Here is a 23737-nt window from a genome sequence, read left to right as displayed (position 1 = left end):
AGCAATGGAGAGGAGCAAGGAACAATCTGGAAAGGAGCAAGGAACAATCTAGAGTGGAACTTCTAAACTGGAATAGGGCTAACTTCAATGGGATGCGAAAGGATCTAGCCAGGGTAAAATGGAACCAAAGACTGACAGGAAAAACTGTAACAGAAGAATGGGTGCTCTTTAAGGAGGAGATGTTCCAAGTACAGGCTAGGTACATTTCAACAAGAGGGAAGGGTAAGGGAACCAAAGCAAGGGCTCCTTGGATGATGAGGAAGATAGAGTAGATGATGAAACAAAAAAAAGAGGGTGTATGATGCATGTAGGGTGATTTCTGCAAGGGAGAACCAGACCAAATACAACAAGTTGAGAGAGGAAGTGAAGATGAAAATTAGATTGGCAAAGACAGAATATGAGAGTAGAATGGCGGTTAACATAAAAGGGAACCTAATAATCTTCTATCGGCATGTAAACAGTAAGCGGGTAGTAAGAGGCGGGGTGGGGCCTATTAGGGACAAAGAGGCTTAGAGGCGCAGAGCAAGGCTAGAATACTGAATGAGTACTTTGTATCGGTGTTTACCAAGGTGGATGCTGACAAAATATCGGTAGAAGTGGAAAAGGTAGAGCAATGGAAGGGGTGAAAATTGATAGACAAGATACACTAGAAAGACTGGGTATGCTTAGAGTGGATAAGTTGCCTGGTCCAGATGGCTTGCCTCCTAGGTTGCTAAGGGAATTGGGGGGAAGAGGCAGCAGAAAGGCTTGCCATAATTTTCCAATCTTCCCTCCATGTGGGTGAAGAGCCTGAGGATTGGAAAGTGGCAAATGTGACACCATTGTTCAAGAAAGGGTGTAAGGACAATCCTAGTAACTACAGGCCGGTCAGTTTAACATCAGTGGTGGGTAAAGTTTTAGAAACAATAATCAAGGAAAAGATAATGGGCACTTGGATAGGTTTCAGCTAATTAAGGAGAGCCAACACGGATACATAAAAGGCAGATCATGTTTGACGAATCTAATTGAATTTTTTGATGAAGTAACAGGGAGGATTGATGAAGGGAATGCAATGGATGTTGTCCACATGGATTTTAGGAAGGTGTTTGACAAAGTACCACATAGAAGGCTGGTTAACAAAATTGAGGCTTATGGAATAGGTGGGTAAGTGGCAGCTTGGATAAGGAATTGGCTTAAGGACAGAAAACAGCAAGTTGTGGTAAATGGCTGTTTTCCAGACAGGAGGATGATAGACAGTGGTGTTCCCCAAGGGTCAGTGCTGCAGTCACTGCTTTTTTTGATATACATAAATGACATGGATATTGGAATTCAGAGTAGAATTTCTAAATTTGCCGATGACACCAAACTTTGGGGGGGGGGGGGGGGTGGCAAACAGTGAGGATGATACCAATCGACTGCAACAGGACATCGAAAGGCTAGCAGAATGGGCAGACAAGTGGCAGATGGAATTTAATACAGAGAAGTGTGAGGTGATGCATTTTGGCAGAAGGAACAGGGAGAGGCTATATACACTTAATGGCAGTTTTAAAGAGTGTGCAGGGACAGAGGGACCTGCGAGTTAATGTGCATAGGACCCTGAAGGTGGCGGGACATATTGAGAGAGTGGTTAGCAAAGCATATGGGATCTTGGGCTTCAAAAATTGAGGTATTGAGTACAAAAGTAGAGAAGTTATGCTGAACCTTTATAAAGCACTGGTTGGACCATAACTGGAGTGTTGCATCCAGTTCTGGTCATCACACTTTAGGAAGGATGCGAAGGCTCTTGAGAGGGTGCAGAGGAGATTTACCAGAATGGTTCCGGGCATGGGAGATCTTAGCTACAAGGACAGGTTGGAGAAGCTGGATTTGTTTTCATTAGAGGTTGAGGGGTGATTTGATGGAGGTGTACAAGATTATGGTGGGTTTGGATAGGCTAGATGGGGAAAAGCTGTTCCCACTAGTTGATGGTACAAGGACTAGGGGACACAGAGTTAAGGTTTTGGGCAACAGATACAGGGGGGATGTGAGGAAAAACTTTTTTACGCAACGAGTGGTGAGGACCTGGAACTCGCTGATGACGGAAGTGGTGGAAGCGGAGACACTCAATGTTTTCAAGGGGAGACTGGATAGACACTTGAGGGAAATAAACTTGCAGGGCTACAGGGATAGAGCGGCGGAATGGGACTGACTGGATTCCTCTACAGAGAGCTGGCACGGACTCGATGGGCCAAATGGCTTCCTTCTGTGCCGTTATGACTCTATGACATGCGATAACAACCTCACATGGAGCTACTTCACCTCAGGCCACCATATATTTAAGAAAGGAGTGAAGCTCAATGTTAGTGCTCAATGGCAACTAACATTAGCTGTAAGCGCAGCTGTGCCAATCTAATAAGCTTTTTTGTGGCGTTGCTTTCAGAAGCAAAGCACCCTCGCCATATGGTGACCGTCATATGCTTATATAGTGTATCTGAGAACACTGCTTTCTGGTGATGTGTACTATGCAAGAGAAAAAATAAATACATACTGAACCAAGACTTTAAAGATAAATTAAAAATTGGAATGAAGGTCACATACACTTGTATAAATGTAATACTGCAAGTTCGTTCTTGTGACAAAAGACCTGTACAATTCATTATGAATTGTGTTCTCCTTCATTCATAAAGAATTGTGTTCAGTAGCAACTTGTGCATAGTGCATCCAGTAACACTCTGCTTTTTGTTCACCCTGCAATTAAGGATGAGTAATTGGTACTTAAGAAAAAGGATCTATGATCCAATGTATGTTGAGGGAATTTTAGGTGAACATCTTCATAGCATAATAACCTAATAATTGCTAGGTGACCTCAGCTTTTCTCAGTGCTGAAATCTCTTAATTAGTGTGATTATTATATAAGCAGCCAAACTATTCACAAGATTAGCTTCATAAGCTTAAAGGACTGTCCTCTCGTCTCTGTATGTGGGGACTTGCCTTTGCTTTCAACCTGTTAGCATAAATTTTCAAAAATTCCCATTGGAAATGCTTGGGCTATTCTAGTAGTGATATCACTGTTCTCAAATGACACAGAGGCCAATACAGTTTTACAAAGGTGTCACCGTTACAAAATAATGACACCTGATTAAATTAATATGTTGAGTGTAAATGTTAAATTTTAAGTGTGAATTATATGAAAATTAGTGAGCAGTTTAGTGATGATACTATAAACATTTGTTATATTTAACACCTCTGCTTATAGGTGTAAGAAATGCAATTTAATTCTATTATGAAATTTAAAATTGCATCATTATTTGTATCTATCTTAGTTTTGTTTTGTATTCGTTTGGTACCAAATGCTGCAGCCTTACCCATTTGAAAATTTTCATTTTCCCTCCTTCATGGTATATTGTGCCATCCACCATGAAAATATAAATGGATCACTGTTAGCGGATTTTCCCGTAGTAACTGTCGTAATAAAGGGTTGTTAGTCCAGCGACAATAACTCCGCTCAGCTTCTAGCTCGAGTAGTTTTATAATCAACAAGCTTTATTTGCATTGACTAATAAGAGTACAGGGTATTAGGTTGTATATAACTGTTCTACAATATTATATTAAATGGACAAGGTGACATGCAAATAATATAAACTGGTTCCCAGGCCTGGAGTGATCACTTTTGGCTCTCTAGGCTGCCTGCGTTGCTGTGGCTTCCGACTGACCCTGGGAGTGCTCCGAACCCCAAGAGAACAACAGATTTCGGTTCCTAAGGCCTCAAGCGACCAGCTCCAGCCCTCCAGGCTCCTGACCACCCCGATAATGCACTGCTCGTGGAGGGGGGGGGGGGGGAGGAGCAGGTCGGGGGGAGACAGGTTCTATTATACTATCGGATACCTTGGGCTGTGCCTACGTACAACATAATATGTAGGTGCACGTTTGCGGAGGCCGCATATTTAGGTGTTTACCCCGCTTCTAATCTTTTCGGCCTCCCAGTCTGTTCCACAAGTTTTGTTTATTGTACTTTTAAGTGTCTAGGCCAATCTTTATCCTTTACTGTGGTATATGGTATCTTGGCAACTGGTCTCTTATCAGGAGGGGCCATTTCTTGACCTGGGTGTTTATTATTCTGTCTACTTTCCAAACGGTCTTTGGTCATACATTAGCTAGAGAGCTAAAAATGCTAACCAAAGCTTGCTGGGATACTTCGGCCAATTTAAACCATTTTAAGATATTCTAACAATCACCAAATTCATCTTCATGGACTCTACCAACTGCTGTATGAGTCTAGCTGGTAATGGGTGATGAGGTTGTGAATCCATATAAATTAATTTATTTTTCTTTCCTCTCATTAGATATCTTTGCACTTCTGCCAACCTAGAAAACCAGCAAAAGCTGGCCATCAGTTTCAAAAAAATGTATGTTGCCTCAGAAAAGCTGACAATTCAAGAACAGCCCCTGATTATAGGGAATCAAGTCTGAAAACAAGTAATTGTACTGGCATTGCAATGGGACACTTGCTTTTTGTAACTTAAGCTGCAGATGCAAAGTTTCATCACTTCTAGTGCACAGAAAAAATATAATTCCATGGAAATGTATATTGCAACAGTGGTGAAATTGGACATTGCGGAAAGCATTTGCAAGTGCTGAAGGTGTGAGATTTATTTTCTGCAGGGAATCTGGGGGCGTGCCACCTCTGGAAAAATTTGATTTTTCACACTTTTTTTGATGCACTATCAAAAATTTTGGAGTCCACTTTGCGCTAAAAATAACTTATCCTGTAACGGTTAAAGATATTTTAAATATGAAAATAAAACAGCAGTTACAAGTGATGTATAACCATCAAAAATGATGCATTGAGTGGAGGACTTGAAAGCTGGTCGACAGAAACACTACATATGAGACAGGGTTATTTAGTAATCTCAAAGTAAAGGATCCTCTGGGGAAGAGTAATCATAATATCATAGAATTTCACATTGAGTTTGAGAGTGAAATACTGCAGTCCGAAACGAGAGTCTTAAACTTAAATAAAGCCAATTACATAGGAATGAGGGGCGAGTTGGCTAAGATAGATTGGGAAATTAGATTAAAAGGTATGAAGGTAGATAAGCAGTGGAAAACATTTAGGCCTAGAAATTGGGTTCTGGTCTTGCCAGGGCTGTAGTGCCAGAAAGTTTGCGCCAGCGGTAATGCGGCAGCGCCCGACGAAAATTCGGGTGCGCCGGGCCCAGACGGCGGCGGGCGCTAAAACCCTCCTTTAGCGCCTCAAAACGGGCGTGAACTTGGGTTTCCCGGCGCTAATCCCCCGCTGCGGCACCCGATGCGGTGCGGCAGGCGGGGGAACTGCAGGCCTCCTCCTCCTGTTAAGGAGGAGCTGCCTGCAGCCGACAACTGTCCGGCGGATTGACCCGACATCTGAGCCCGGCACCTCGGGGAAGTGCCGGGCTCGCATGAGACACTGATCAGGGCCGCGGGGGGGGAATGCAGGAGTCCGGGAAGGGAGGTGCGGGCAGGCGGCCGCCGGGAACGCAGCCGGCCGCCGCTCCACCTTTATGCGCCGGCGCACACTGGGGGAAGACTCTGTTGCCAGAGTCTTAGTTGCGCCTGCCACGGGCGAGGCGGGCGCAACTGAATGTCGGCTTGGGGCCGGGTTACCACGGCAACCGGGACGCTGCGCACACCGATGACGTCATCGGTGCCGGCGCAGCGCTACCGGTCTACTGCTGCGGAAGGGCCCCAGGCAATTTAGGAACCGGCGCCAATTGCAGTGCTAGGCCCTCTAGCGCCGCAAAATCGGTGCTAAGGGCACTGAATTTCTAGGCCTTAAACATCAAAATCCTCAACAAAAATACATTCCATTGAGAAATAAAAACTCCACGGGAAAAGTACTTCATCTGTGGCTAACTAAAGACGTTAAGGATATTAGATTAAAAGAAGAGGCTTATAATGTTGCAAAGAATAGTAGTAAGCCTGAGGATTGGGAGAGCTTTAGAAACCAACAAAGGATGACCAAAAAATTGATAAAAAGGGAGAAAATAGATTGAGAGAGTAAACTAGCAAGAAATATAAAAACAGATTGTAACAGCTTCTACAAGTATGTAAAAAGGAAGAGAGTATCAAAAGTAAATGTTAGTCCCTTAGAGGCCGAGACAGATGAAATTATAATGGAGAATAAGGAAATGGCAGAGACTTTAAACAAATATTTTGTATCTGTCTTCAGAGTAGAAGACGCAAAAAGCATACCAAAAATAGTGGGGAACCAAGGGGCTAATGAGAATGAGGAACTTAAACTAATTAATATCTGTCGGGGAAAAGTGCTCGAGAAACTAATGGGACTAAAAGCCGACAAATCCCCTGGACCAGATAGCCTACATCCTCGGGGTCTAAAGAGATAGCTGCAGAGATAGTGGATGCATTGGTTGTGATCTTCCAAAATTCCCTAGATTCTAGAACAGCCCCAGCGGATTGGAAGGTAGCAAATATAACCCTGCTATTCAAGAAAGGACGGAGAGAGAAAACAGGGAACTACAGGCCGGTTAGCCTGACATCAGTTGTCAGGAAAATGCTGGAATCCATTATTAAGGAAGTAGTAACAAGGCATTTAGAAAATCATTATATGATTAGGCAGAGTCAACACGGATTTATGAAAGGAAAATTGTGTTTAACAAATTTTTTTGAGAATGTAACTAGCAAGGTAGATTAAAGGGGAACCAGTGGTTGTAGTACATTTGAATTTCCAAAAGGCACTTGATAAGGTGCCACATAAAAGGTTGCTAAAAGGATAAATCTTCATTTAGAAAGACACGGATTAATCAAGGATAGTCAGCACGGATTTGTTAAGGGAAGGTCATGTCTGACAAACTTGATTGAATTTTTTGAGGAGGCAACAAGGATGGTAGAAGAGGGTAGTGCGTTTGATGTAGTGCATATGGACTTTAGCAAGGCTTTTGATAAGGTTCCACATGGCAGACTGGTCACGAAGTTAAAAGCCCATGGGATCCAGGGCAAAGTGTCAAGTTGGATTCAAAACTGGCTCAGAGACAGGAAGCAGAGGGTAATGGTTGATGGGTGTTTTTGTGACTGGAAGGCTGTTTCCAGTGGGGTTCTGCAGGGCTCAGTACTAGATCCCTTGCTTTTTGTGGCATATATCAATGATCTAGACTTGAATATAGGGGGTATGATTAAGAAGTTTGAAGATGATACTAAAATCGGCTGTGTGGTTGATACTGAAGAAGGAAGCTGTAGACTGCAGGAAGATATCAATAAATTGGTCAGGTGGGCAGAACAATGGCAAATGGAATTCACTCCAGAGAAGTGTGAGGTAATGCATTTGGGGAGGGCTAACAAGGAAAGGGAATAAACATTAAATAGTAGGATACTGAGTAGTGTAGATGAACAAAGGGACCTTGGAGTGCATGTCCACAGATCCCTGAAGGTAGCAGGCCAAGTAGATAAGGTGGTTAAGAAGGCATACGGAATGCTTGCCTATATTAGCCGTGGCATAGAATACAAGAGCAGGGAGGTTATGCTTCAACCGTATAAAACACTAGTTGGGCCTCAGCTAGAGTACTGCATGCAGTTCTGGTCACCACATTACAGGAATGATGTGATTGCACGAGAGGGTACAGAGGAGATTTACAAGGATGTTGCCGGGAGTAGAGAATCTTAGCTATGAGGAAAGACTGGATAGGCTGGGTCTGTTTTCCTTGAAACAGAGGAGGCTGAGGGGAGACCTTATTGAGGTGTATAAAATTATGAGGGGCCTAGATAAAGTGGATAAAAAGGACCTATTTCCCTTAGCAGAGGGGTCAAAAACCAAGGGGCACAGATTTAAAGTAATTGGTGGAAGGGATTTGAGGGGAAATTTCTTCACCCGGAGGGTTGTGGGGGTCTGGAACTCACTGCCTGAAAGGATGGTAGAAGCAGAAACCCTAACCACATTTAAAAAGTACTTGGATGTGCACTTGGGATGCTGTAACCTGCAGGGCTACGGACCAAGAGCTGGGAAGTGGGATTAGGCTGGATCGCTCTTTGTTGGCCGGCACGGACACGATGGGACGAAATGGCTTCCTTCCATGCTGTAACTTTCTATGATTCTATGAAATAAAAGTGAAAGCAAGTATACCCCAACAGTAAGACTCTTAGGCCTAGAAATTGGGTATCGCCCCGCTTGAGGCGTTAGAACTGGCGCTGCGCAAAGTTTATAGCCAGACAAAACTTATCGCCGCCTGGCGCGATATTGGGTTGCATCGCCCCCAAAGGGGATTGAGGTGCGAATTCAGACGTTGCACGGGCCTCCGAAGGCGCAAAACTTCCGGCGCTACCCAATAGCGGTGCGGACGGGCACAGCGCAGGTAATCTCAATTACCGATAACCACGAGACTTCCAGGCGCCGGCCGGCTCTTAAAGGGGTGGGTCAGTCAGCCTCAGCTTCCACACTCAACGCCCTGTAGGCCTCAGAATCGGCGCTCTTCCTTCTCTGGCGCAAAAAACTTGGTCAGGATGGAGAAGGTGAGACAGAGAGCAGAGCGCTTCAGCACTGAGGCTCTGGAGGAGTTGGTGTCCGCAGTGGAGCGCCGTCGAGATGTTCTGTATCTGACAATGGCAGGAGGCCGAATCAAAAGGATTACCACCGAGCTTGGAGGGATGTTTCTCAGAGGGTCAACTCCAGCAGCATGGCGATCAGGAGCCCTGTTCAGTGCAGGAAGAAATTCAATGACCTCACTCGGGTCGTTAGGGTGAGTGTTGTTTATGCAAACTTCTGATTCCCTCCATCTGCACCTGACTTCGCGCACCCTGTTGCCATGATGCCCCAATGGCCATCTGTCAGCAAGCACCCATGGCCCTTTCTGGGCACACACATGCACATTTGACTCAAGGCATCATGTAAGGGCTCTTGCACCATGGGGGGCATGAGATGATCTCTCAAGGCATCATTTAAGGGCTCTTGCACCATGGGGGGCATGAGATGATCTCTCAAGGCATCATGTAACAGAGCTTCCCCTTCTTTCCCCTGCAGTCCAAGCTGGCGACGACCCGAAAGGACCAGCGTCGAACCGGTGGCGGACCTCCACAAGTGGTCACTCTCACGGATCTCGAGGAGAGTGCGCACCAGATTCTTGGAGGACGTCTGAGTGGTCCTGTTAACACTGCAGCTGCCGACCCCCTTCTCGACAGCGAGGGTAAGGCTCTCACCTTTTTCAGCTGTCTCCTTCCACTTGGTCCCCCCGCCAGCATGCTTTCTCAGTGTGCAGCCATGTTAGAGCCTTGCCGCAATCTGGCATGCCTTGCCGCCAACCTGACCTTTTGCTAAAGCCACTCTTCCACCTCCCTGCTTTCAGATGCTGCATCACCAACTCAGGATCTGCGCCCTGAAGCTGCCAGTGCCAGTGCCTCCGGAGGCGAAGATCAGGAGGAAGCCGGAGCATCCGTTCCAACTTCAGGGGTGCGTACACATCTGCAGACTGGGGATAGTAGTTCCCTGGAGGGGAGTGGGGGGGGGGGGCTCTGCTGATGAGCCAGTTGCCGGAACAAGCGGCATGCAGCAGCGCGGGGGGGGGGTAGGCAAGTTCGGCCACCGGCTCCCCAGAGGGCAAGGCAGGGAGTGATGACTGCTGCACAGAGTGCAGAGGAGGTGCGTAGCCTTGCTGAAATGAGCACCCAGGCCCGGCTCAGGCACACTGAGCTGATGGCTGCAGTGGGGAGGATGCCTCAGTCAATAGAAACACTGGCAAAGAGTGTGTTGGACTTTGGAGCAGCAATGGCGAGGACTGTCCAGGGCTTCGGGGCAGCAATGGAGAGGACTATCCAGGGCTTCGAGGCTGCTATGGAGAGGACTGTCCAGGGCTTCGAGGCTGCTATGGAAAGGACTGTTCAGAGCCTCGTGCAATCCCTGGAAAGGTCTGTCCAGGGCTTGTCCGAGGCAGTGGAACGGACTGCTCCGGCCTTGTCCGAAGCAATGGAAAGCACTGTCCAGGGCTTCTCCGAAGCACTGGCACCTGCCACACAGGTCCTCACTGCTGCCACGCAGTCACTTGCTGGCCTCGTCCACACCCAGATTGAGGCAACGCGAACTCTCACTGCAGCCACCCTATCTGCATCAGCTAGGATCACCCCGGGCCCTTCCAGTACCATACAAGGCCAGGAATCAGTGGAGCAGGCGATTGTGGTGGTTGAGCCGAACCAGTCCCCTCAGAGAGCCAGTGTGTTGTCCGACCATGGTGCAGGTGTCCTCTCTTGGCAGGTGACCATTGCTCATGCCACCGCTGGTACGTCTGCAGTGCAGCTGCCACCACCTGCAGGGCACACTGCTTCCAGCCATGCTCAGATCAAGCAGCCTGCGTCCGCACCCTCCAAGACCAGAGGTTGGCCAGGCCGTTCCTCAGGGGCTTCTGCGCTTCCACCCAGTCAGCAGGCGTCCCCCAGCCTTGACCCCGCCACTGGGGTTCAATTACGTAGGAGCAGCAGGGAGGGAAGGGGCCGACCGCGAAAGAGAAGTCGTTCTCCATCAAGGGGCCAGCAGTAGAGGGAGGTGCAGAGACGGGTGCTCCGGTTTCCTCCCACAGTCCAAAGATGTGCGGGTTAGGATGATTGGCTATGATAAAATTGACCCTTAGTGTTAGGGGGATTAAATACGTGGGGTTACGGGGATAGGGTGGGATATGTGTTGGTGTAGGGGTTACGGGGGTCGGGTGGGATATGTGTCGGTGCAGGCTCGATGGGATGAAATGGCCTCTATCTGCACTGTGGGGTTTCTGTGATTCTGTGACTCCCTCACCTGTTGTGATTGTTGGAAATGGTTTGTTTAGTTTTGCGGCTTTGCCGAAGAGTTAACTGTTATTTTGTTAGTTATGGTTTCTGTTGACATGACGTTGTTATGCTGGAAGGAAGGACTTTTGTGACAATAAAGAAAAGTTTTAATTTGCAATGGTACATGTAACTATTTACAGTCATGCTGGCCTTCAGAGCCTTTCAAAGATCCGAAGTGCGCAGGACGAATGGCACCCATCATTCCGTCAGAGGGGCCTGGAACCGAGTCCTGATGAACCTCTGACGGATGGCCCTTCCACTTTCAGGAGCCCTCCCATCTTCCTCCTCCTCCTCCTCCTCGTCCGCATGCTCCTCCCCCTCGTCCGCCTGCTCGTCCTCCTCCTCCTCGTCTGCCTGCTCTGCTGGACCTTGAGGGACAGCTGGCATTGGCTGGGTGCGTCGAATCGCCAAGTTGTGGAGCATGCAGCAGACGACGACAATGTGACCCACTTGCTCCGGCGAGTACTGCAGGGCTCCCCCCGAATGGTCCAGACAGCGGAAACGCTGTTTGAGCACACCAATAGTGTGCTCTACAATGTTCCTGGTCGCCTGATGGCTGCTGTTGTACAGCTCTTCTGCTGGGGTGGCGGCCAAACGGAGTGGTGTCATGAGCCATGGGCAGAGAGGACAGCCCTTGTCCCCAAGAAGCCAGCCTCGTGGGCGAGCCGGCCCCTCAAAAAGGTCACAAACTGAGGTCTGCCGCAGGATGAAGGCATCGTGGCTGCTCCCTGGGAATTGGGCGTTGACTGCCATGATCATTTGGCGGTGGTCACAGACCAGCTGCACATTGAGGGAGTGGAACCCCTTGCGGTTGCGGAAGTCCTCAGGATTGAGCAATGGCGCCCGCAAAGCCACGTGTGTGCAATCAATCGCCCCCTGCACCATGGGGAAGTCCGCAATAGCAGCGAAGCCCTGCGCGCGCTCCGCCTGCTTCTCCAGGCTCAGAGGGAAGGCGATGAATTGACGCCTTCGTCTATAAAGGGCAGCTGTAACTTGCCGGATGCAACAATGGGCTGCAAACTGAGAGATATTCGCAATGTCCCCAGTGGCGGACTGAAAGGATCCGGTGGCATAGAAATTGAGGGCAAGTCACTTTAACGGACACCGACAGAGAGGTCCTGCACCGTAGACGCGGCTGCAGATCCTGAGCAAGCAGGTGGCACAGCTCAGTTACAACCTCCTTCCTGAATCGGAGCCTTCGCACACACAGCTCCTCCGACATTGCAAGGTATGAGACCTGCTGCCTGAATACCCTCGCAGCGTACCCTAATCACAATGAACAGGCCAAGTGGCTGCAGCTTTTATACTAGAGCTGTCCCCTTTAAATAGCGCCCCCCGACTACGAGAAGGGCCTGGTAACGTTCCATCGAACTGTCACTAACAGCGCTAGGCGCAAAGGTTCCGGGCGCCACCGAATATCCAGTCCGGGGCGCCAAAAAGGCGTTGCACACTGAAATGACGTCATGATCTGCCTGCGCCCGCGGGCGCGCACAAAGAGTTAGCGCCAGCGCTAAAAGAATACTCAATATGGGAAGTGGCGCTATACTCACTGCGCCTGCCCGAACATTGGGTAACGCCCCAATTCTCGGGCTCTTTAGGCGCTAATCGCTGGCGCTACCAACCGAATTTCTAGGCCTTAGAGTGAAGGAACAGACAGATCCAGGAGTGCAGATATACAGATCTCCAATGATGGGGAAAAATGGCGATAAAAAGACAAAAGGGATATTGAGCTTTATACAGAATTTGCTGATTATCTAATGTAAAATTTGTACAACAGATTGGTCAGGTCCACAGTTGGAGCATTGCGTGCAGTTTTGGACACCCCACTACAGGAAGTATATTAGAGCCAAGGAAAGGATAGGATTATTTCAATAGAGAAGTTAGAAGACATTTTTGCCACATAGCGGGTTATTACAATGTGGAATAATTTACCCCAGGTGACTATTATGGCAGAGTCAATAAGGTCATTTAAAAGCAAATTGAATAAGTTTTGAAAATATAAAAGAATATGGGGAAAGGGCAGGGAAATCGACAGATAGCTGCAGTGAAAATCTAGCATGATTGGTCTAATAGTCACTTTCTGTGCTGCAAATTCCATGATTCTATTAACTCCTTGATATATTGCTGAAAGATCAATATTTGGAAATAATTCCACTGGACCACCTCAATCGTACTAATTTATTTCACCAGAGAAAGACCGTAGTCATTCATGAATGATCAATTATCAGGTCTTGCTAACTTGTGGAATAGTCAGAGTATTTTACGGTTGCCATTATGTAGCCTCAACTTATTGCAAATTACACAGTACTTATGAAAACATTTATGAATCAGTCATTTTCACTGAAATTCACAGCAAAAAACATCCACTTACTTGTAAGGTTTTTGTGGAAGAATGCTGATTCGAGTCTTGTCCAGTATTTTCTTCAATTTGTTCCGTCCTGCCACTGTGTTTGCCTTTGCCTTCTTATTTGCTTTATCTAACCCAATCACCTGTTCAACATCTACAGCAAGATCTGGAATGGAATAACGGCTGCCTTTCTTGTCACCAATTTTAGGTAAGTGTGGAGAACCATTTCTCTTCTCTTCTGTGAGTCTGGACAGAAGTTCTTTAAATACTGTGTAAAAGGCATAAAACTGAATTAACCAAAGAAGTTTTCTGATCACTGATCATTTTTTTGATTTTATAACCAAAGAGGTTTCTGCTACAACACAGATTTCAGGGGGGAAATTCTGTACAATGCTATATTCGGAACTCATACAAGAAACATAGAATTTATATGGCCAGTATAATCAGTAGCTGACAGGTGCACTGCGCATCATTGGCATTGGAGCTGAAAAGACTTGAAGCTCAATTTATTACACGTGCTCTGGTGCAAAGCACAATATAATAATTGAATGGAACACGGAGTACGCGTTAGGTGGTCTCACTCACTGCATTCAACAACTTCTTATGCATTATCCTTCTATAATGAGTGAAATTCCTCAGATAATGAAGCAATCTGTGGTGACATCCAGCAATACCTGGACAACATCCAGGCTTGGGCTGATAAGTGGCAAATAACATTTGTGCCACACAAGTGCCAGGCAATGACCATCTTCAATAGGAGATGGTCTAACCACTACCCTGTGACATTCAATGGCATTACCATTGTTAAATCCCCCCACCATCAACAACTTGGGGATCCTCCTTGAAAAGAAACTTAACTGGACATCCACATACTGAGGCTACAGGAGCAGGTCAGAGGCTGGGTATTCTGCGGCAAGTGACTCACTTCCTGACTACCCAAAGCCTTTCCACCACCTGCAAGGCATAAGTCAGGAATCTGATGGCATACTCTCCACTTGCCTGGATGAGTGCAGCGACAACAACACTCAAGAAGCTCGACACCATCCAGGACAAAGCAGCCTGCTTGATTGGCACCCCATCCACCACGTTAAACATTCACTCCCCCCCACCACCGGCACAACGTGGCTACAGTGTGTACCATCTACAAGATGCACTGTAGCAAATCGCCAAGGCTTCTTCTATAGCAGTTCCAAAACCCGTGCCATCTACCATCTAGAAGGACAAGGGCAGCAGGCGCATGGGAACACCACCCCCTCCAAGTCACATCCTGACTTGGAAATATATCATCGTTCCTTCATCGTTGCTGGGTCAAAATCCTGGAACTCCCTCCTCAACAGCCCTGTGGGAACACCTTCACCACATGGACTGCAGCGGTTCAAGGTGGCTCAAGGACAATTAGATGGGCAATAAATGCTGGCCTTTCCAGCGACGCCCACATCCTGAGAATGAATACAAAAAAATGAACCAACAGGGTGTGAATGATGGGTTTTTCTGTGGTATAGACTTCTTGGAACTGGATCAAGATGGCCTAAATTCATTTTGTGTAGGCCCCTTAAATTCAGCAGTAACGACTCAGTCCGTCAATCCAGCGTGGATTTTAATCCAAGTCCTAGAAGTGGAATGATTATGTGCTACATTAATGCAGCATCCAGTCCAGACACTGCTGAACAATCCCTGAGGCCGTTCCTTAGTAATGCACTGCAAACACAGCAACCGAAGTGCGACTGTGCGGAGGCTTTTTGGATGCACCACAATCACTACTAAACAAAGCTTTGGTATCAGGGTACAACTGATGTATAAACAGTTGCTAAATATTAAAATTATTCAACAGCCAAACACAGGCTAAACCACAGGGAAGGAAGATTGGACAAAAATATCTTAACTGGGTCTTCTAGAGCAACAACTGAAGAAAGCAAGAGGACAGGTTATCCACTGAGCCTCAGAGAGACCAGGAAACGAGGCAGAAAATAAATACTTTTTTCATTTACAATATCTGCAATAGCCCAGAATATCACTTCACACCACTGCATAATTATTTCAGTCAACCATATATCTTTGCTGGTCTTAAGAAATGCAGCTACTGTGAAAATAATATATATTTAAAAAAACTGATCCTGTAAATTGCATCTATGAAATTATAGCTGTATATAAAAACCTACCAAACAAGTTTGTTTTCACAGTGATAGACAAATGAGTGTTGTTCCTAAGAATTTCCAAGGCTTTAGGTAGCTGAATATTCTCAAAGTTTTGTCCATTAACTTCCATTATCTGAAAAACAAGATAGCCTTTACTCTTGATTGGCATCAAATGTGTAATTAAATTTCAAAAGACTGTCATACAAGCTAACATTGCCATTCCTGCGTTCCATTTTCTCCTTCAGAACTGTTATAGGTCAGCGAGAAAATCCCAAAAGCGTAATTCTAAAAACATTGGCCCGGATATTCCGATCCCTACGGGTGGGTACGCGCTGTGTACCCACCCATAGGGACATCGGAAATGCCGGTTTCAGGCATGCAGACTGCTCTCGACAGATCGGACGCCTGCCCTGGAGAAGGGCCTCTGTGGGCAGATAGTTCCGCTTTCTGGAGCCCCTCTGCCCGCAGATAACCTTTAGAATTCTTATGCCTGGTAAAAGCAGGCGTAAGGCCTCATTTTACCAGGATAAGAGTTGAAAAAAGTTTTTTTTTTTTAAATTTCAGACATTTAGCATTTAAAAATACTTTAAAAAAAGTTAAATTTATTTTTAGCCCTGTAAAAAAACTTTAATTATTTGTTTAAAAATATTTAATTTATTGTAATTTCAACTAATTTTAAAAATGCGAATTAAAAAAAAATTATTTAAAGTGTTTTTGGGGTGATCTCCATTCATATATTTGACAGGTCTATCTGTCAAGTGTACGAAGGGAGATTCCCTTCTTTGATTGTCTCCCCATGGCCCACGTGATCCCAGGGACACTTGCGAACCACATGCACCCCTGGGATATGTAGGCCCTGCACACTTGGAGTTCGAGAGGCCCAGCTTCGGAACTATACAAACCTCGGGAGCCCTCAGGTAAGTGCGTAGATTTTTTCCAGATCGCAGGCTTCCACATGCGGGAAACCTCCGATCGGAAAATAGGGCCCATTAGCTCCTCAAGAAGGTAATAAAGCCTGACCCTAACTTAAAATTTATCATAAAGAGAGGACAAGTCATAACCATGCAATACAATGAATAACTTCACAAGTGAAGCTTTTTGTAACTGTTACTTTATGGGATCAAAATTCTCCTAGTTGATTAGTGAAAAAGTCAGTATGAAAGTGGTGACAGAATTACATCAAATGTTTGGCTACGTGCTATATTCTCTTCATAATACTTCTTGTACGTTTCCAAAAACATGCTTCAAATAGTGCTTTTTGAATTTTGTCACCCAAGAAAATCTGATTTATGATGTCACTTTGTGATTGTGAAATATCATTCTAAACACCACTACTGCTAGAAACAGAAGATAAAATCAACAGTGAATTTCTAGTTTTCATTTCATGAGTGCAGAGACATAGGGCCTACTGCACGGTGGCATAGTGGTTAGCACTGTTGCCTCACAGCGCCAGGGACCCGGGTTCGAATCTGGCCTCGGGTGACTGTCTGTGTGGAGTTTGCACATTCTCCCCGTGTTTGCGTGGGTTTCCTCTGGGTGCTCCGGTTTCCTCCCACAGTCCAAAGATGTGCGGGTTAGGTTGATTGGCTATGATAAATTGACCCTTAGTGTTAGGGGGATTAAATACGTGGGGTTACGGGGATAGGGTGGGATATGTGTTGGTGTAGGGGTTACGGGGATCGGGTGGGATATGTGTCGGTGCAGGCTCGATGGGCCGAAATGGCCTCTATCTGCACTGTGGGGTTTTCTGTGATCTAAATCAGTTTTCAATGGTTAGGAATTGGTACTAATGGTGCCCGGCTGGGATTGTGCTAACAGCACTCAAGTTTCATAGATCCACATTTGCATAATTATTCAGATTCAAGTGCAGATTTTGGGCAGGTGCATGGAGCATTCTAGGAAGCAGAAAATTGCATGCAAATGAATTTTAAAGGAACAGGACAATTCAAGGTAAATGTCACAATAGTGAGACAAAATTCTGAAAGGCTTTAGAAAGGCTCAAAAATGTCTCAATACCAACTTGTATTTATATAGTGCCTTTAACGTAATAAAACGTCCCAAGGCACTTCACAGCAGCGTTATAAGACAGAACTTGACACCGAGCCATATAAAAGCATATTGGGGCAGATGACCAAAAGCTTGGTCAAAGAAGTAGGTTTTAAGGAGCATCTTAAAGGAGGGAAGAGTGTTAGAGAGCCAGAGAGATTTAGGGAGGGAATTCCAGAGCTTAGGGCCTAGGCAGCTGAAGGCACGGCTACCAATAGTTGAGTGGTTAAAATTGGGGATGCTCAAGAGGCCAGAATTAGAGGAGCACAGATATCTCGGCGGGTTGTGGGGCTGAAAGTGATTACAGAGATAGGGAGTGGCAAGGCCATGGAGGGATTTGGAAACAAGGATGAGAATTGTAAAACCGAGGCCATCCGATCTTGAAATGATCTCAAGCCATTAACAGACTTTTGCCAAGACTTAACCAACAGAAGATTAAGAAATGACAGGGAAAATTGAAAGGAAAAGAAACCCCATACGCAGGCAGGAATCTGCAGGCAAGTGAAAGAGCAGCCAGCACCCAACTCTCTGTTTAATGGCTGCTAATTGGAAATAGCACTGCATAAGATGGTTGGAAGGAAGGATTGCCTACTGTGCCACTCCACAGCAGCATCCTTTAAAGTTCATATTGCAGCATGCCTGAAAGGCGGTACAGGCAAGTTTGAAGTTGCACCAGACTGGCACTCATGGCTGCGCCAATCTTTTGCTGCATCTTGGAGGATGTAGCTGCACAGGTGGGTGAGCACAGATCATCGTTTGTGCAGCCTTTTCTGCTTTGCATCACTTCAGTGGTTTTCCTCCATTAGTACCAGTAATGGTACTGGGGGAAACAAAAATAGAATAAATGGCACAAAGACTCATGACAAGCTAAGTGCCAAAAAGGAAAATAAAACAGGCCAGAAACAGTCTAAAAACTGCTGAATGAATTCTCTTACTGGCTCTTTCCAGTTATTTTCCTAAGCAATTCAGTTCCCTAGGAACTGGGGACGTCTATTTATACAAGCATAATTTGGAAGTGCCATGCACCCAGTGTGAAGGCTTTAAAAAGACATGGGGGGCATTATTATACCACCCACTCCCTGGACATGCACGCCACATGCAAAAGGGGCAGAGACCCAGCATTGCAGATCTCTGAGCCTTTTTCTGTGCCATAGCTCTGTGAACTGGTGCACAAAGGAAGTTGACGAGATGAAAATCGACCCTCAAGAGATAGTAGGCCTCTTCAGAAATGAAACAAAGATTTTCTTTTTCAAATCAGTCTCCCAATCTTTCTCAATGCCAGCAACCAAAATGTAGTCTCAAAGTTTTCCAGACCTTCAACCATTTGTATCCTCTTAGGCATTTACCCTGGCATTTATTCTTTTGTAAATGACCTTTTGTAAATGAAGAATAAACATGGTGCGCAGGAGCCTATAGTCGATGTTGACTCCTTTATGATAGGAAAACATATATATTGATAAGTGAATGGTCAGCTCACCACACCTTCACTGGAGAAAATGATAACAAGGGATGACGTCTTTCAAATCTCATACTTGCAGTTAGCAGGAGCACAGAAACTTGTGGTAAAATTATGCTTGGGTATCAATGGGCTGTCACAGTTATCTTATAGACTGATGCATATTCCAGAAATTCTGGTTCGTCAATGGAATATTTAATTCTGCATCAGAAAAGCTCAGAGCTCCAGAAAACAAGGTCTGAGAGACTATTCAACAGTCAACAGAAATGAGGTGTGAAGTTTTGCCACTGACATTCTGTGCAGACATATATATTTTAATACATTTGCTGGCAGAAATTATTTTTTTCCATAAAAATTATTTAAAGAAAAAGCAAGACAAACCTGATCACCACGTTTCAACCCAGCTTCAGTAGCTTTGCTACCAGGCTCTACGCTGTCTAGGAAAATCCCAAAACCTTTCTCAGTGCCTCCCAACAGGATAAATGGCAAAGGGGCTTCTCGTGATGGCTTCATTAGAGTTATTAGCCGCCGTTTGGCCTTAGCTGCGCAAGCGATGTTCAACAGTCTGAGGTGACCACCCATTTTCTACACAACATAAAAAAAATATAATTTACAAACTGAAATTCAATTTCTGATGATAGTTGTTTAACGTTTCTGAAGAGAGGGGACTTCAAAAATAATCAGGTGTTAACTACCTTAAATGAGATAACTCACCTCTCGTTCCAAATTGTTTTCAAATTCTTCTAGAAATGCGGTCATTGCAGGATTTCCTTCAAAATCATTGAAGTGATTGTTTACCCACAGTAATACTACCCGTGTAACCTGGAAAGTATTCAGAGAAATTTATTTTGCACCATTAAAGGCATTGTATGCTTGATGTATGCAACATATGCTGACTTAACTTCAATGTAGAGAATTAAGAATGTGCAAATGAAGCTTCCCTTCCCTTCCTTGGCTTCTCTGTCTCCATTTCTGGGGATAGGCTATCAACCAATATTCACTATAAGCCCACTGATTCCCACCCTGCTTCCTGTAAGGACTCTATCCCATTCTCCCAGTTTCTTCATCTCTGTTGTATCTGTTCTGACAATGCCACCTTCCACACAAGTGCTTCCGATATGTCTTCCTTTTCCCTCAACCGAGGATTCCCCTCCACCGCGGTTGACATGGCCCTTGACCGTGTCTGTTCCATTTCCCGCACTTCTGCCCTCACCCCTTCCCCTCCCTCCCAGAACCATGATAGGGTTCCCCTTGTCCTCACCTTACACCCCACCAGCCTCCACATTCAATGGATCATTCTCCACCACCTCCAGCGTGATCCCACCACCAAACACATTTCCCCCTCCCCTCCCCTTTCAGCATTCCAAAAAGGGACAACTCCCTCCGCGACACCCTAATCCACTCCTCTATCATCCCTAAAAGGCCCTCCTCCCACGGCACCTTCCCATGCAAGTGCAGAAGATGCTGTACCTGCCCTTTTACTTCCTCCCTTCCCACCGTCCAGGGCCCCAAACACCCCTTCCAGGTGAAACAGTGACTTACTTGTACTTTTTCCAATTTAGTAGACTGTATTCACTGTTCACGATGCAGTCTCCTCTACACTGGGGAGACCAAACGCTGATTGAATGACCGCTTTGCGGAACACCTGCGTTGAGTCCGCAAGCGTAACCCCGAGCTTCCGGTCGCCTGTCACTTTAACTCTCCGCTCCATTCCCACTCTGACTTCTCTGTCCTCGGCCTCCTACACTGTTCCAATGAAGCTCAACATAAGCTCAAGGAACAGCACCTCATCTTTCGATGAGGCCCTTTACAGCCAACATTGAGTTCAACAATTTCAGATCATATCCTCTGCCCCCATTTTTTCCGACAACAGCTGTTGATGATTTTCTTATTCCCATTTACTCCTCTTCTAGACCCATCTTTTGTTCTTTTACTTGTCCCATTGCCATCTCCTTTTGCCTTGCACCATCATCCCTTTTGTCTTTTAATCTTTCCTGTCTTCCACCCTATCACAGACCTTCCCTTTCGTTCTTTTCTTCCCTCCCCCCTTTCCCTGTCTCTACACTTGCTTAAAACCTGCTATATCTCTAAAACTTTTTTCAGTTCTGACAAAAGGTCATCGACCTAAAACAGTAATTCTGTTTCTCTCTCCACAGATGCTGCCTGACCGGCTGAGTATTTCCGGCATTTTCTGTTTTTTTCGCAGATGAAGCTTGATTGCCTCAATTACAGAAGCATTTATTCCTACTCTTAATTTATCTTTAGAAGTTTAGTGAAATCTTTTAGTTTGAGGTTAGGGTCTTATGAAGGAAGTTGCAGTTTAATTTAGGACAGAAAGTAGATGGATGAAATCATTTTGCTAATTTTTAAAAAATTTAATGCATAGTAAATAATGGCCCAGAAATTAGGATCGGGGGCTTGCCGCGCGTGCAAGCCCCCGATGTGCACTTACCCGGCGCGCCGACAGCTGAAGCCTGGGCCTGCTTGGAATTCCTGTTACTGGCCCGGTTCAGCTGTCGGCGCGCTGTGCTTGCCTGATCCAGCGGCGTAGTTAGTTCGATGTGCCGGCTGGGATCAGGTGAGCACTGGGCAGCCAATCAGGGGAGGGAAAACTTCATTCATGAGTTTGATAGTAAGAACTGTCAAACTCACAAAAACTACGGGCGCCCAAAACACTACTTAAACTTTAAATAAAATTTTAAAAAACATCCCACTAATTAAATGAACTATAAATAACTTTAAAAAACTATTTTAAACAATTAATCAAATTTTTGAAAAAAATAATTTTTTAAGAAATCGGGTCTAAAAATACACTTACCTCACTGTAAAGTCCTTAAAAACAATAAAGCTGTGGAAAAAATGTTATAATTTTAAATAATAGACCACTTACCTTAAAGAATCAAGTCCTTACGTCTCCTTTTTACATTTCTAAAAAGTTGAGGCCCTTATACACGGGCAAACCTGTCAAAAAGAAGGAAGTTCAACGCGTGCGCGCACGCGTTGGACCTCTGAACCCCTTGGAGGAAATGCTGGTTTCCCGCGCATGCGCTGTGCATACTGAAATCCGGCACTTCCAACGGGCCCACGCGTGAGTACCCCGTCCGTACTCACGCGTTGGGACCGGAATTACTGGGCCAATAGCTCTACAACTTTTACAGTAATGACAAGAGACATGCACGTTATTTAAAAACAGGCTTGCATAATTCCTGAAAATGGCTGCCAAGTGACTGATAAAATTAATTGATCAACGCCAATACTGCACAGGAGTGATAAAGCTATCTATATATATCCAGGCTAAAAGTCATGACAAATGAAAATTTGTTCCAAGTCAAATAGGAAGCATTGTAGATTTCTTCCCTGCCGAAGGCATACTATCAATGAACACAATTACAAATGAACCTCTTTCTTTCCAATTTATGTGCATCTATATTTAGTTATTCAAAGGTACATATTGGATTCTTGACATATTAACAGTTGGTGAGGGGAAAGATCGCCACAAAGTTTACTGGTTAAAATAAATTGCTTGTTAAGTACTGAATTATTACAATCTTAAAAGTTTTGGCTAACCTTGTCCCTGAGACTTGGGTCATTAAACCACTCCAGCAATTTCTTCCCAACTTCCATTGGGCTTGATAAGAAGGTTCTGTAAGTTAAAAGAAAATCTTCTATATATGTGGGATCCACCACTGAGTGCTCTTCCACCAGGTGCATTGTTAACCGCTCAGGTGTTCCCTAATATAGTACAACGGAACAGATCATTAGTAAAACTACATTTAATTAGAGCTGCAGAATAAACTTTTACATGAGAAATACAATGGACATGATGAGCACTTTTTTAGACCAGTGTTAGTTTCTGATGTGTTTAAACATTCTGCTTACCTTTATGACTATATGCCCTTTCCTGGTTCCAGTGCGATCCAACTCTCGGTGTTCTTTTACCATAACAATCTCTCCCTCCTCCTCGACTTTCTGCATATTCTTTTCCACCTGGTTGAGGATTCGACAATAGTCTTGCTGGGCTATGCACACAAACTGCCAAGGAGCACAGAAAATGTTACAGCATTAGGCATATTTACACCATGTAGTAATGCTAGTTGGGGGAGTCCAGAACCAGGGGTCAGTCTAAACATAAGGGGTAAGCCATTTAGGACAGAGATGAGGAGGAATCTCTTCACCCAGAGAGTGGTGAATCTCTGAAATTCTCTGCCACAAAAGGCAGTTGAGGCCAATTCATTAAATATATTCAAGAAGGAGTTAGATATATTTCTTAAGGCTAAAGGGATCAAGGGATATGGGGAGAAAGCAGGGACAGGGTACTGAATTTGGATGATCAGCCATGATCTCATTACATGGCGGAACAGGCTCGAGGGGCCAAATGGCCTAATCCTGCTCCTATCTTCTATGTTTCTAGTTATACTTCTGTAGGTTCACAGGCTGAGAGGTAGTTTAGTCTATAATGTATTCAGTGAGGAGAGCCGTGACTATATCCTGCTATTCCCTCCTTGCAACTACTACACTCGTCGCTCAAGTAATAAAAAAATCAATTTTAATAAATGTTAGGAATTTACTTAAATTTTCTAACTCTATAACCAGGGGCAGATTGACTCCCCCAAAATGGCATGGGATTCTTTGGAATTCTCATAGAGAAGGGGGGGTGTACAGCGCTATGGAATCATTCAAGTGAGCACTCCAGAAATCGCCCAATTTCCAAAATGGTCAGTGCGCCCCGATCCATAACCTATCAGATCCGTAAATATTTTGAAACTAGAAACCCTTTTTTAACATAAATGCCCTTAGAGATAAAAGCTACATATGCTCCATATTTCTGAGTGTATAACTGAGGCAGTCAAAGACATTCAATCCCAACAAGTGCTACTAAGGCTGTTTTTTAAAATATATGGTTTCCTTAAATTAGACATAGAATTATAGATTAGCTGTATGAGTAACAACACCTCTACAAGGAGAAAACTGCTTGATTAAATAGTACTGAGTATTGAA

At 45.1% G+C, this 23737-nt stretch overlaps 1 protein-coding gene across 12 annotated transcripts in view; it reads right to left on the bottom strand.

Moving 5' to 3' along the window:
- Nucleotides 1-23737, bottom strand: part of rapgef2b (Rap guanine nucleotide exchange factor 2b) — a 1083630-nt gene that overhangs the window by 546048 nt on the left and 513845 nt on the right. For 11 of the 12 annotated variants that reach the window (XR_015081639.1, XM_086010726.1, XM_086010745.1 and 8 more), the window contains 6 exons: nucleotides 22619-22771; nucleotides 22307-22471; nucleotides 19454-19561; nucleotides 19121-19324; nucleotides 15262-15370; nucleotides 13127-13370 (listed from right to left, as the gene is read on the bottom strand). Coding sequence is in view for 11 of the 12 variants with exons in the window: in XM_086010726.1 (XP_085866852.1) it covers nucleotides 13127-13370; nucleotides 15262-15370; nucleotides 19121-19324; nucleotides 19454-19561; nucleotides 22307-22471; nucleotides 22619-22771 (983 nt within the window). In the remaining variant the exon portion in view is untranslated. The remainder of the gene's footprint in view (nucleotides 1-13126; nucleotides 13371-15261; nucleotides 15371-19120; nucleotides 19325-19453; nucleotides 19562-22306; nucleotides 22472-22618; nucleotides 22772-23737) is intronic. The other variant, XM_086010753.1, reaches the window with a different exon arrangement.

This window comes from Somniosus microcephalus, chromosome 2, assembly GCF_052327205.1.
Source record: "Somniosus microcephalus isolate GS21.2 chromosome 2, FLI_Smic_1.0, whole genome shotgun sequence".
Taxonomy (NCBI): Eukaryota; Metazoa; Chordata; class Chondrichthyes; order Squaliformes; family Somniosidae; genus Somniosus; species Somniosus microcephalus.
This window is presented reverse-complemented; position numbering and strand designations above follow the sequence as displayed.